At 36.7% G+C, this 14872-nt stretch overlaps 1 protein-coding gene across 2 annotated transcripts; it reads right to left on the reverse strand.

Annotated features, from left to right (window-relative positions):
• Nucleotides 1-1893: 1893 nt before the first annotated feature.
• On the reverse strand, nucleotides 1894-14871 carry COQ6 (coenzyme Q6, monooxygenase). Of its 2 annotated transcripts, XM_007434686.4 has the most exons (12): nucleotides 14657-14870; nucleotides 13281-13415; nucleotides 11990-12048; nucleotides 10855-10978; nucleotides 10437-10567; nucleotides 9728-9835; nucleotides 9578-9640; nucleotides 9187-9294; nucleotides 7105-7307; nucleotides 6483-6598; nucleotides 5239-5405; nucleotides 1894-4154 (listed from the first exon to the last, which is right to left on the reverse strand). In XM_007434686.4, the coding sequence occupies exons 1-12, from the start codon at nucleotides 14850-14852 to the stop codon at nucleotides 4125-4127; spliced, it is 1440 nt and encodes a 479-aa protein (XP_007434748.2). In that variant the 5' UTR covers nucleotides 14853-14870; the 3' UTR covers nucleotides 1894-4124. The 2 variants fall into 2 exon arrangements, with proteins under 2 accessions (XP_007434748.2, XP_015744664.1); XM_015889178.3 differs by lacking the exon at nucleotides 1894-4154 and having other exon boundaries at nucleotides 5266-5419; nucleotides 14657-14871.
• Nucleotide 14872: the final 1 nt, after the last annotated feature.

The following is a 14872-nucleotide window of genomic DNA, read 5'->3' on the forward strand; positions in this document are numbered from 1 at the left end:
TCAAATTTTGACTCATCAGTCCAGAGTACCTGCTGCCATTTTTCTGCACCCCAGTTCCTATGTTTTTGTGCATAGTTGAGTTGCTTAGCCTTGTTTCCACATCAGAGGTATGGCTTTTTGGCCACAATTCTTCCATGAAGACCACTTCTGGCCAGACTTCTCCAGACAGTAGATGGGTGTATCTGGGTCCCGCTGGTTTCCGCCAGTTCTTTGCTGATGGCATTGCTGGATATCTTCCAATGTTGAAGGGAAGTATGCATGATGTGTCTTTCATCTGCTGCATTAAATTTCCTTGGCCAACCACTGCATCTATGGTCCTCAGCGTTGCCCATTTCTTTGTGCTTCTTCAAAAGAGCTTGAACAGTACATCTTGAAACCCCAGTCTGCTTTGAAATGTTTGCCTGGGAGAGACCTTGCTGATGCAGTAGAACTACCTTGTGTCTTGTTGCTGTGCTCAGCCTTGCCGTGGTGTATGACCCATGACATGGAACTGTCTTCCACAACCTCACCTTAGTAGCAGAGTTTGGCTGTTCCTCACCCAGTTTTAAGCCTCCTACACAGATGTTTCTGTTTCAGTTAATGACTCTGTTTCAACCTACATATGAAATTGATGATCATTAGCCCGTTTGGTATAATTGGTTAATCATACACCTGACTCTAATCCTACAAGATCCCCGACTTTGTACAAGTGTACAAAGTGTGCAAGTGTAAGAATTGATGCTGGTTTGAAGTCAAAGGGTGGTCACACCAAATATTGATTTGATTTAGATTTCTCTCCTGTTTGCTCACTTTGCATTTTGTAAATTGATAAACAAACAATTGCAATATATATTTTTGAAAGCATTCTTACTTTACTGCATTTTTTCACACCTGCCTAAAACTTTTGCACAGTACTGTAGTTCTCATCTAAACCTCCCTATCTTCTGCCCATTTTGAAGCTCTTATATGCTCAAGTGAATTCTTGAAGTGGGCTACTGTACTGCATGAAGATGTACTGACAGTCATGCATTTTAGCTTTATTAGATGCCCTTAGATTCTACTCATTTTTTCAACACTATGCATAATTGAATATATCTCAATAGAGTTCTTTTCTGAGCCTGAGCTAAATAATTACCAGTTTCTTCACAGTAGGTCCATCTTACTTTTCTGATTATTTGATCTTCCTTTCCTGCAACTTTTTCAGTTTTATAGTATGTATCCTTTTTTGAATGGTGATCAGAACTGTGTCCAACATAAAGTTGTTCAAATCTTCTTACATGAAGGGTGCCATTATGTTAAAAAATATTGGTATAGTGGCTGCTTTGTAATTATGATAGCCATCTTGTCAAATCCATGTAGATTTATATTTTAAAAAATTTATTCAACCTAAAAAAATGTCTGTATCATCAAGTGAATCAGATCTCTTATTTTTCCTTTTCAGCTGGCAAAGAAAGTAAATAACATAGAGACAAGCTGGGCTTTGGGTGCTACCTTTCACCTTCTACAGTCGCTAGGACTCTCCCACTAAGAAAGCAGTGGACTGACATTTCTTGCAAGGGCTGTTCTGATGAGCATATAATGAAATACAGACCAAAGTGAAAGAAACAGTTACCTTTAAGAACTGCAGTACAATGGAAATCCTTCTACAGTGATAAGACCTAACTACCTAACTGATGCCAAAGAACCTTGAAGCAGATGAGGCATCTTTTCAGTCAAGGCATGAATGCCTATTTGGTACCAGCACATCCCAATGTTGGGCTTGCTCCACAAGCTCTTTTGTCTATGAAGTTTTGAATGTTCACATCAAAGAAGCAGCTTAGTCTGATATGTTTTGTCCTTTTTTTAACAGCAAAACCGAAGTGTACTATTTACCTTTCCCATAGGTTGTTTGAAACCCAAGTAGTTATGCTTCTAGGATTAGCTGGTTCTTAAACATGGATAAGTATGCTATTTTATTCTGTTATATTAGCTGGTGAGGAATATCAGCAAAAAGATTTTAGGAATCCCACAAGGAATTGTTTCATGTCTCTTTACTTTTCTAAAGTTGAGAGAGCAAAGTCCTCTCTGTAGCTGTTCTTATTTGTGTTAGACAAAGAGGTTTCTTTGGGTTAAATAGTCATAATTTGCTCCTCAGTCTAGTCTTATAGAATAACTTAATGCAAGCTGCGGATAGCTTCTTTTAAAGAATTCTATGAAAGGAAAAGCTTTTTTTCTTTTTTTACTACCACATCTCTCAAAAATATATACTGGTTTGGAGACAGGTGTAACTGCACCTGTCTCCAAACCAATATAGACTCCAGACTCCAGCATAGGGCTAGTAACGTCAGATTGGTGTACTACTTGCTGCAAAGCACTTAATTGGATCAAGATCTCTCTTCAAACTACAAAAATATAAGACATTCCCCTGAACTATGTACTAAGTGAGCCATCTTAATATTTTGCACATATTTCTATGTAGTATATACTTCCACTAAAAAGCTCTTGAACATAAATGTTAAAATGTGGTAATTATAGATACCTATGTTTTTAGCCAAGTGCTCTTACTCAGTATTAGAAGGCATGGTAGTGTCAATTCTGTGTATATTTACTCTGAAATGAGATTTAAAGTCAATGTGGCTTAATCCCAAGTATGGGTAGCTTTTATATCCCTGTTGAGTGCATATGAATTTTGTCTTGAATTACATATATTATGTACTTAGAAAATTTGAAAGGAACTATCCTTTATTATCACCGTTTCTTTCTAGATCTTGGTGTTAATGGTAATTTGCAGCCAATCTTTTTACGCTGAATTTACAAGACAAAAACTCAGTAACTCCTGCTCCTGCTGATCTGTTTATTGAGAGATGCTTGCTTTCAGATAAGACACCTTAATTTGTGAAAATCCAGCAAAAATCAGTCTTCTGCCATTTTATTTGTAAACTCAGGCAGATTTTGGATTTTGAACATTATTCCATATGAAGGTTAATCTAGGTTTGACAAATTCAGGACCGTTGTCACTTTAGATTACAGCATGCTTCAATCTAGGATGTGGATTTCCTGCTAATTAAGAGCTCACTTCTGCATACCTTATTTAAACAAACTTGAGTACTAATCAGGGGCTTGTCAGTGTGAATGAGGCAAGATGCTAAGTTTTTTTCCTCTCTGATGGTCCCAGTACTAGTTTGAAATTAGTGCCTAGGCTTTTCCTAATGTACTGAGATTGTTTACAAATTTCATTATCTGCAAAAATGGCCTTGTTGAAAAAGATACATCTGTATAATTGGTAGAGAAAGAATTAATGAAATAAACACAGAGGACTAAGTTAATTACTTTTTTAAGTGAAGACAGATGTTAGGTGTATAAATTATAATTAGCACTGGGGCAGTTAGTTAATAAGTAATTTAAATCTAAGTAGATAAAATTAAGCTAAACTGTAAGTGGATTAAGTCCCTTCCTTTAATACAAGCCTATATATGTAGCACTGAATGTAACTGTGCAATGATAAATTTTAGAATATTTTTTTCAGAAACACACATTTTATTCTGAAATTATTTGTCAGAGAACAGCATGAATATCACTATTCATATAGTCATATTCTTGTTACTTGGTGCTGTAATACAGTTACATGGATGTTGTCAGACCCAGCTGTTTGATACATAAAATGCTAGGATACATCTGAATGTTTGTTTTAGTAATTAAAATATTTCAACAATGTTCTTCGGCAGTCTGTAATTGATATTCACTGTTGCTACTCTTATTTTCAGATAATACACTTCTTAAGGATATAACTGGCAAGCAACATCTGCCTCATCTATGTTGTACCACCCCTAGACAATAAGAGGACAAGCTGAGGAGAAGAAAGTTGTACTTGGTTCAATACTTGAACCTTAAGTTGTTCGTTACTATGATTACAAGCAATCATATTCCAGCAATAATCCTTTGCTAGGCCAATTTTTACAGTTTAAGAAATTGAATACCATTGGATAGTTTTTGGAATTCTAAGAGAAAGCCAAATGATGTATTCATTGGAAGAAAGAACAACTTCAGGCAAAATAAGGAAGTCTAACAACCTTATATATCTCCTTTACTACATTCAAGTCTTTATAGTATGTAAATGGATATCCAGCAATCATAAGTGAGCATGTACCTCTGGATTCACAGGGTTGTCACTTACTAGCAAACGCCATGATCTGCTCCTAAAGAATAAGGGAAAAACAGACATCTTACTCAGCGTTCTATTCCTTCTACCTCTATTCATAACAATGAGGAAGTGGTTTCCTATGGGGAAAGGAAAATCCATACCAAAATAATTGTTACTTTCCTATACCTTGCTTCATTACAACTAGGTTAGATGTGGTAATGGGGTGGGGGACAGTCTCTTTTTTCCTGACTCTTAAAGCCTTCACCCCCCACTGACACCAGTGAAAAAACAAAATACACCAGAAGCAGTATAGTTGTTGATCCATTGAGGAAGTATCTAGAATCCTGTGGTTTTTTTTTGAAGAGCCCTGACATATCACACAGATGGCAAAGTGCAATCAGGGAGGTCCTTTCCACAGACATCTATAGAAGACCTCTAGCACTCAGCCTCCCTGTCTGTGGTTAGAAAGAATAGTATGTTCTCCATTGCATTTAATGTCTTTAGTGTCTTAACCACTTTCCTGGTGTATATTTTGATTGGATTTAAGTCAGATCAGCACAATTACATGAGTCCTTGAAAGGAATCTTCTCACCTTAACCAAGGCAACAACTAATTGTTTTATTAGCAAAGTTAATAATTACATTAAATAATTGCAAAATTTTGTGGTCTACAAAATAGAGAAAAGAGCAGTATGAACAGTATATAAGTGATATGTGGTGTGTCTTATACATAAGATTATAGTTTAAATCAACCTTCCCCTCTCTCCCCATTTATGGGAACTTAATGAATGGTACCTTAGGAATTGAAATCAAACACACCTGGAAAGTACCAGGTTGGAAAAATTTGATAGAAATACTAGTTAGTTAAGTTTAAGGATTACAAGATCTAAGCTGCACTGATCAATTGACTACAAGATGGTAGCAAAGAGATACAGAAAACTCTAAAACATTATCCAGGTGAGATCTACTAGTTCATTCTGAGTAGCCCAACACAGAAATCAAATCAATACCACATATGAAAAGGAGATAAATATTTAGGGGTGCTATTGTCTAGCCATAAACATGCCCCTTTTCCATTAGTCCTTTTCTGGATTTAAATGAGTTATTTATCAAATTCAATTAGCTACTTAAAAAACTTACTTTAACTGGAGGTACAGCATTGGTTGCTTGCAATCCCCACGTCCTCAGCAGCACAAAAGGAGCCATATTTGTAGAGTATAGTCTCTTTAACAAATCAGTTGCAGCCAGGAGAGAAAGATTGTGCCTCTGTCGTTCTCTCTCATATTGTAGAAGATGACTTAAAGAACCTAAAAAGTTTATTCTGAAATTAATTAATTAGTAAATTGGTTATCCCAAGGGGGTCAGAGAGGACTGGAATCAGGTTACAAAATTACTCAGTCTGATAAAATATCAGAGCTTACAAAGAAAGGATGTGAGGGGCAATAATGGCACTCTTTGAACATTTCCATCTCACGTGGTAGATTGTATGGCCTACATCAACAGGTAAACCTGCTACATTCTGTAAGCCTACAAAAATCCCAGCATGATCGAGAAAGCAGACACTAGTGTGTAACGTAGCATACCTGGATTCCTTCTGAAATTTAAATTAACCTTTCATTATGTACAGAGATAGATTTGATTATATAAGAATAGAGAGATTTGAATGCTGCATTTTTATCCTTTCTAGTTTTATCCTTTCTAATTGGATAATGGATACAGGATTCTCCTTTCAAAAGAACTTTTACTCATTTTGTAGCAGCTGGAAAGTTTGGGCATGTTTGCCACACATACTAATATTAAGATAAAATATTGATAATGTTATTCAATCTGGAATCTGGCAATTAAGTCAAACTTTACACTGAGAAGCTGAATAGCAAGCCCCCCCCCAAAAAAAAGACTGGAAGAAATTGTTGATGTTGCCTTTAATCAAAGTGTGCTCCATCTTTTGGGACCAACAGGCACATCTGGAACTCTGGGAGCACACTGAGGACAAAAAAATGGCTACAGGAGTAGGTGGGATGGGATGTTAACTATTCCCAAAACATTGCTATTGTCAAAACAGCCACTAAAAAGATTCATTTTCCAAAAAGCACACTGGTAAGGTTACTTTCCTCCATTCCTTGGAGCCCTCCTTATATTATTTTAGATTAGCTTTGTCTTTTTTCTAAGCAGATTAGCATATTTTTAACAAAGCACTATGTTGCAATACATTAAAAAAAATGTTAAAAGCAAGCATTTTGCCTTGCAGCATGTCTATATTCTTGTTTTTAATTAAAAGAATTTATTTAAAAAATAAAGCTAGGTGGATTCCAAAAGGGATGGCCATTGGCACACCGGATGTTTATGACAAAACCCAAAATTGCTTCATTGTGTTAAATACTTACCCAGGTCTTTTCCTTTGAATGCTGCAGCACTTAGATAATTTGTCAAGCATGAAATATCACCAAAACCCATATTTACACCTTGACCAGCTAAAGGATGTACCCTGTGAGCTGCATCACTAAAAGGAGAGGATAATTATAATTTATACTTGACACAAAGAACAGTCCATAGTCTAGTTCTTGGTAAGAGACATGACTCTAATTCCCCACATTTCATATTCTGCATCACTATAGAACTCTCTTAAACTATATCCCTAAACATTATAGGGTAGATACAGAAAAAAAGTTGATCATATAATAGGATTTTCCTAGCTCTTTTTCCCACACACAGTAGAAGCTAATTCTATAGATGGATGTATCAGGATGGAAAAATCAGAGGAATGTGCCCAGATTGCCTTGAACAAGCAGAAATACTTCTGCACCAATAAGACAACACTGGATTCTAGTCCATATCTTCTAGCATAATCTACCAATCCTGATTAAGAAAACCTCAAGCTATATCATCCATATTTTTCTCTTCTGACATAATATTAAGAGTTTCATAATTCAAGCAATACTAATATCAAAAATCAATCCCTGCTGCCAAAGATTATTTATAGCACTGAAGTTCTCAAAATGAAATTACCCAATAAGGGCTACACGATATTGGACATATTCTGTTGCGTGTCCCAGTCCAAGAGGGAATACAGCTCGGCTCTTAGGATCAACTTTTGCAACACTTGGGGGTAGCTGTCGGGCGGTAGTCCCCGATGGCATCAAGAGAGAAACAGCAGATCGAAACATGGATGCAGCAGTATCAATGAAGTCTGAGTGATTTGCGTTGCTCCACTGAATAATGACAAAGATTTATTTGGTAACAATATGTCTAATTGATTCTGAAGTTATGAGAGCTGATATTGAAAATCCGGTTTTAGAATAACCATTCTGCCTAGAATTCAAACTGAATAGTAGTCATAAGCAGGAAAAAAATAAACTTGTTAAAATGAAAATGCAGTCTCCTTTTAGTCCTGCTGTCAAAGCTCTCAACATTCCTTGCATGTAGAACCCACAATAGCTCACAAGAAAACTTCAATAAGTCTAGAAAGAACCTCAGTTCTTATAATTATGTGTGGCATCTAAGAAGCACAATGACAAAATAAAGTCTGATACTCATTGTTATTTTAACCTATAAACAAAAAAGATGGTGGCATCAATCAATAGCATGGATTCCTCATGCCGTCCAGCAACAGTTCCCATAGTGCCAGTGTAATTAAACAGCCATTAATTAGGCACAGAATTATTTCAGAATAAAATATACTACAGTTAGGCAGTACTTCAGATTCAATTTCAAAAAGGTGTTTCGGAGCACATCTTTTCCTGAACTGACCGGCAGCCTTCTCTTGCTGCCATATGATCCTAGGAAATAATATGGCTGCTTTAAGAATTGCAGACAGATGTTACATTCATGTCCACGTACCCTGAAACACATTTCTGGAATCAAAAGCACTGCACAGCCCTAAACTATCAGATTAAAACAAAATAAAGGCTAGATAGATAATGGAAAGCAAGAGATGTTTGGCATCTGTTTTTCAATTTCATTAACCAGAAATACAGACTTTTGAAACAAATTTCCAGCTGGATTACTACAACATGCTCTACATGGGGCTGCCTTTGAAGATCATGTGGAAATTATAACTAGTCCAGAATGCAGCAGTGCGTGCAGTTTTGGACACCCCATGTTTTTGCCATTTCACACTGAGTGCAATTCAAGGTGCTGGTTATCACCGTTAAAACCTTGAATGGCATGGGGCTAGGTTATTTGTGGGACCACCTCTCCCTGAGAATATATGCCCACTCTAGGAGGTCTGAAAAAGTGGCCACACTCCAGGTTCCTTCCCTTGAATGTTGCCATCTAGTGGGACTACACAGTGCACCTTCTTAGTGCTGGCACCTGCCCTTTTGAACACACTTCCTCCAAGATCCAGCAGGCCCCTACCCTTTTAGCCTTCCAAAAAGCCTAGAAGACTTGGCTTTTCCCACAGGCATTGGGGTAGTGTGTGGCTGAAGCTCAGATAAGTTGTTTGTGGGATGTGAGGGTGTGTTGCTTTTGGGGGCACCGGGAATTCTTGTGCTGGTTTTTATTGTTTTTATTATTGTTTATAAGGTGTCCAGACTTACGTTACTAAGATAGATGGCTGTATAAATCTTTTAAATGAGTGAGCGAGTGAGCGAAAGGCTGAATAGGTTAATGATGCTCTCAGTGGCAACCTTTTTTTTTATCCTCAATGGTCACAGGTGGTGAAAGGCAGTGGAGTGGGGGAATGTGAGCACTAATGAATATGCCCACACACAAATATCCTCCTCCTGCCTCTGCTTCCCCAATCATGCCAATATTATGGGAAGAGGAATTTGGAGTTGACAAACACAGAAGCCCTCTAAGAACCACCAGTAAGGGTATTCTCAGAATAAATAATTAACAAAACAAATAAATGCAATGTTTGTAGAAGATCTTATATTTAGGCAGACGTCTAATTTAGGTTTAAGATATGAGGAAGTATGGAACCAGAGAAAAAGAAAAAAAATAGATTCTTTTACCCAACTAGCACTAACATAGTTTCCATCCATAAAAATTATTCAAACATTATATTGTTGCTCTTGATTACTTGTTTCTCATGTCTGCTATCAGAGAACATCAATAATCTGCACTTTATAAAATGAAAACACTCACAAAAGCAGAGTTGACTAAGTCCACAAAATTTTCTTCATCCATACTCTGAAGTTGAGCTGCATGTTCATGTGACGTGGACCAGACCAAAGAGCTGGCTGTATCAGAGAGCTGACCCATTAATAAGAGACAAAAACAAGATATCCCCTCAAAATACACATCGCTGCAAGGCCCTCACCACAACCCTAACATATAGAAGGTCTAACATGTTAATAAAACCATGAGACAGTAAAGGGGAAAAAAAGTACATTCATAAGAATAAGAAATACTGTATTAACAGTATTAATACTGTAGTAACAGATCTGTCAATTATTAATTAATGGAAAACAAGAACAAAGCAAACAAAAGATAAGGACTAAGAATTGGGTCATTTGAAAGTTACAAAGTTCTTTACCGGTAGGAGCGCGATTGGTCCTGATGGAAGAAATCTCTGCCATGCCACATTGTTATCTGTTGCCTGCAATGTATGAAAACCAGTGAAGATTGCTAATTCTCTGTTAGTTCTTTATGTTCAAAGTTGCAGCTTGATATTCTAACATCTGACCTCAGACAAGTGAAGAGTAGCAACTACTGCTGACTGATCATACTGATACCGAATATTCTGAATACCAGCTGCTTTCCGGATCATAGAATTTTGGCCATCTGCCCCAATCTGTGAAGATAATAAAAATTAAAATAATGTTTATTAACACACTTAACAAAAATACAAATCCTCCAGGTCTCATTAAGAACAGTTAGTAGCTAACTAGATAAAGGGTGAAGTTCAGCAGTGTCTGCCTGGCAGCAAAAGTGATGCACTTTTCTCCCTGTATCTTTGACTACATCCCTCCCCAGTATCTCCCCTAAGGATTCCTCCAGAACAGCTCTGAAGGGTACATGAAATGAAAGAGAAGCAGCAAAGAACAGCTCTGAAGGGTACATGCGGGACAGTAAGAGAGAATGTAGACAGAAAAATTCCCAGTATACCAACCCGCTCATGTGACTTCTGATGTTGCCTACTACAACCAGAATTTCTCTTTGCTCTTGCCCATGTAACCTATTTACAAGTATATGTAAAATGGATACTCAAAGTGGTACCATATATAATTACTTCAGAATAAATGTATTTAGAATCACAACAATAATAATTTCAACTCACCTCTTAGCCCCTTCATGCTGGTAGAACTGCACTACATGACATTAGAACCAAATCCAGTAGAAAGGACTAGAAAAGAGATGGTGCCTAATCAAACAGAAAGTTATGTCTTAGTTACCAGCAGTTTGGTCTGAAGTCTGCGTCCATCTGCTAAATCAATTTGGACCCAAGGGCTTGAGTCAGAAGTTTGATAATGAAGGGGCCAGGTATACCCAACTGCTCTGCTCCTGTAGAGAACTTCCACTCGGTCTAATAGGGACACAATGTATCAATGTCACGAAATGAAAGAGAAGCAGCAAAGAAGTAAAATTCTGAAACCAACTAAGATCCAAGCCGTACTAATTGAATTAACAGCTTAAAATATATATATGAAGGAATAGGGACAGTTCCATACTCAAAAATAGCAAGCCTCAAGAAGCCCACTATTATAAACCAGAACCAGGTTATTTGCTGGACATAGGTTTCATGGCTTTCTATGACTTTATGTATCCTATTCTGAAATAGGGTGAACCAAAATTAGGAAAAACAGTAGCTACCTGAAACTGCATCCAACTGTTTGGTTAGAGCTGACATGATAACATCATTCTCCACTATATAACCCATATCTTCCAGGTTATCATTATCAAACATTATCATGGCCTCAGAACAAGCATCCCACACCTACAAAAAGAGAAACTCTACTTAAATGCAGTAAAGAAATGCATAAATATCCCCTCTATCAAAACTTTTCATTTACAAAACTCAACTGCTAAAATGTCTAGCAAATGCAGATTAAAGAGATCAATGCTGAAAAGCAGAAGACATTTAAAAGTGAGAAATTTCAACTCAAAGGCAGCACCGCACATATATTATTCCCTTAATAGATTCATTAACCTAAAATGGTTTGTTAGAAGATTGAGCAAGTGGTAGAGGTATAGCATACTTCCTGAATGCCTAAATTCCAGGGATTATTAAGTAGCAGAGAATACAGAATATTTCCATTCTTTTGAGAATATACAAAGGGAGGATTCACAAAGAGACATTATTATTCCTGTGTAAGTACAGGATTGTATCAAATGATGTCTGCTCACTAGCAAAACAGTCATTACTAATAGTAATAATTCCTCTTCATACCCTCCCCTTCACGTTTTCCTCTACAGTTCCCAGATCTACAGCAAATTTGGTGAGTACACAAAAGGAGTGAGGAGGAAGAGAAATTTACTGTATGAGTGAGCATCTGTTCACATAACACTGGACGTGGCTGATAGCTTCCTTCCTAGCAAAGAATAATTATTTTACATTTTTACACAAGTTCCTACAAACTAGGGCTTTGTAATGCTTCAGACCCAATTCCAAAAAGGTGCTTCAGAGCATAAAGAGGTGCAAATGTAGTATCTGTCTGCAATTATTTAAAATAGTGGCATCTTTTCACAGGATTCTGTAACAGCTGCATACAGGTGCTGAAGCCAAACCTCTGAGCTTTGTAAAACAACTTTTTCAAATTATGTCTGAAGCACTGCATGGCCCTACTAGAAACAGGATGTATAATTGATTTGGAGGTCATATAATTTTCTCTAGAGAAGAAATACACTGTAGCTGCTAAGAAACAAAGTAACTTAAGAACCCACAACACCTATTATTACATGTAACACATTACCAGACATAGACTATATTTTTTGCATTATCGGATACCTGCATCCTCCGAAAAGGTTTGATTCTCATATTGCAGATATGTTCCCATGCACCAAAGCCTAAAAAAGAAAGAAAATTATCCTGCAGTATCAAAGGATTAACTCCCACATTCCATACACATTTAATGGGAACTCAGATCCAAAGAACAAATAAAACTGTCAACTGTTACAGGGTTTTTTTTGGAATGGTCTTTGTTCTACTTTATTGATTTTTATAGCTTCACTTTGGCCCAATTGCCATTTCTTGAGAAGATTGACAAAAGCTTTAAAGTTCTTTTCTTTTTTTGCAGAAGCTCTCAACAGAATGGCCAATAAGATAACATTTCTATTATTCCAGAGATGAGTTTTGTAGCCAAGAACAAAGGGTATTGTTATAGTGTATTAGCACCTATAACAAACTTTAAGACATTGACAAATGTATTTATTTAAAGCACAAATGTGCTTTATATTCCAAAATTTTCAGGATGACTTATATAAAGTTAAGATTATATCAACATAAATAAGATTTCCAAGTAGCACAACAGATTTCAAACTGACAAGCTTTAAAAATTACAAAAAGCTACAAATCAACACATTGAAATAATTAGAATATACTTGAAATATGCACAGAAAACCAAGTAATGATAAGAAGAAATTTGGAGAAGTGTCAGAAGGCAGTCAACTATGACATCAAAAGTCCATATTTTGGGATTCTAGCACCAACACTGAAGAACAATGGGGCCAGAAATATAGTAGGCTGGTCATGATCCTTGGACCAATACATAAAGAGCTAATTATACAAGACCAAATATTAATGGACAAGAATATGTGAATATGAAATTCTTTTAAGTAGTATTTATGTTACCTGTGGATAATTAATGTCTCTCTTAAATCAATATCCTGCAGGGGAGGCAAGACTATATAATTTCATACCAAACGTGAAACTCAATATACCCACTCCTCGTTTAGTGACTACCTCAGTTAGTGACAAATACAACAGTAATAAACAGCAATAAAAAATGCATTTTCCAACCAATGTGCAAATATCGTGAGCCTGACAACAACACATGCTTGAGAGTATAATTGATTTGGAGTGAGTAATGCTGGTGTAGCTGTACAAGAGAACTTTATTTGAATAAGACAGCAGCTAGTGATCTTTGCATCCTCTCTCTCTCAGTCACATGTTCATTTAACAACCATTTTGCTTAATGACCTGGTCATTGGAATGGAACTTGATCACTAAACAAGGAGTGGGTGTATAGCTACATACACTCACAGACCACATACAGGTAACTGGATAATGCTGTACTTACTACTTAGAAGTGTGGCAGACCCAGGTGTGATAGCACTGACTCTATTACTATAATCTGTTGATAAACGGTTAAAACTTTTCTTTGGACCAGCTTCAAGTAGTAGAATTCTCTTATCAGAGAGATGAACATCATGCCCTTCAAAAAGCAATCAGATGTTTAACTTTTTTTTTTTCAACTAAGTTTAAAAGTATTTTTTTTAAATCCTGAAGTACAATTCTTCAAAGAAATAGACTTGCTTTGGATTTTTTCCTGAACACCCAAAAATGCTTAGCACCCTAATTCTGGTAAAGTGTCTAGAGGATGTGAGTACCAGAGTTATTCCTCCATCCATATCAGTGGGAAATCTGAAAGAAATTGTGGCTGCATGAAAACATTGCACAATCAGCTTTCCTGAATATGTATTGTCTATAACCATGTTCAACCAAATATGGTTACACTTTCTCTTGTTTTTCCCCAGCCAGCACAGGACTGCCACATACAACCCTGTATTCCCTCTATGGTTTGAGTTAAGTTTACACAGTCTTTATAATTACTAAAATGTAAAGCTTATGTAACATTTGTAATCTCTTAAACTTGAAATTTTTATTTTTTATTTATTTTTATTTATTAAATTTTTCAACTGCCCATCTCCCCCCAATGGGGGAACTCTGGGTGATTCACAACAAACATTAAAAACATAAAATATATAAATACATAAAACCTTAATTAAAAACATTACTAAAAAGGAGAATTAAATTAATAGTTATATTTCTTTCCTCTATAGCAATGTGACCTGTTTTTTGAAACAGCAAAAATGCAACATTCCTATTGACTACTTTTATTCTTTTTAATTTTGTTTATGTACATAGGGTGTGTAAGCCACCCAATCTATTTCAATTGGAGCAGCATGTAAGCCCTGTAAATTAATAAAATAGTTTGCATTGATAGAACTATATTTCAGTACTCCAGTACATGAAAACTGTTTGTTACAAAATATAAAATCAGTATTTTCTTCAACATTTAAAATCAGCCAAACATACACATTATTAGCATTTTAGAGGAAGCTACCCTTCTCTGGTCTTCAAACACTGCTACTGGTAGGTGCACACTGAATTATGCAACAAATTTCTTTATAATTCTCTTAGTATTTATACATTTTATGATAAGTTATGGGGCCACAATAACCACCATAGGCCTAGAACCGATCTGATTCTCTGATTCAACCTTCCCCAAACCGGTTCTCATTGCAAGTATTGGGCAAGAATTCCCAATGCCCAGGATGGAGGGAATCAAATTAGGGAAAGCTGTGGAGATTTACATAAAGTCTAAACAGGAGATTCCAGCAGAATTCTGGGATGCCTTTACGGAGGTTTATTGCCAAATGATCAATCTCATACCGAGAGCAGCAGCCATGGCGGCTCCCACCATGCCACCACCCGACACCACCACATCGTACACTGCGTCCGAGCCATTGGTTCTCACTGAGCCCTGCCGCGATAAAGAGCCGACAGACCCGGCAAAAAACCGAAGTCTCTTCCTACGATAAAATCCAACGCCTCGCCCTGACAACAATCCCGCTCCGGCAGCCATCATTTCGGAAATGACGAATTCGT

The sequence above is a fragment of the Python bivittatus genome, unplaced genomic scaffold, assembly GCF_059951505.1.
Source record: "Python bivittatus isolate LINGU-HERP-01145 unplaced genomic scaffold, Pbiv_v1 ctg000480_np1212, whole genome shotgun sequence".
In the NCBI taxonomy this organism is placed as follows: Eukaryota; Metazoa; Chordata; class Lepidosauria; order Squamata; family Pythonidae; genus Python; species Python bivittatus.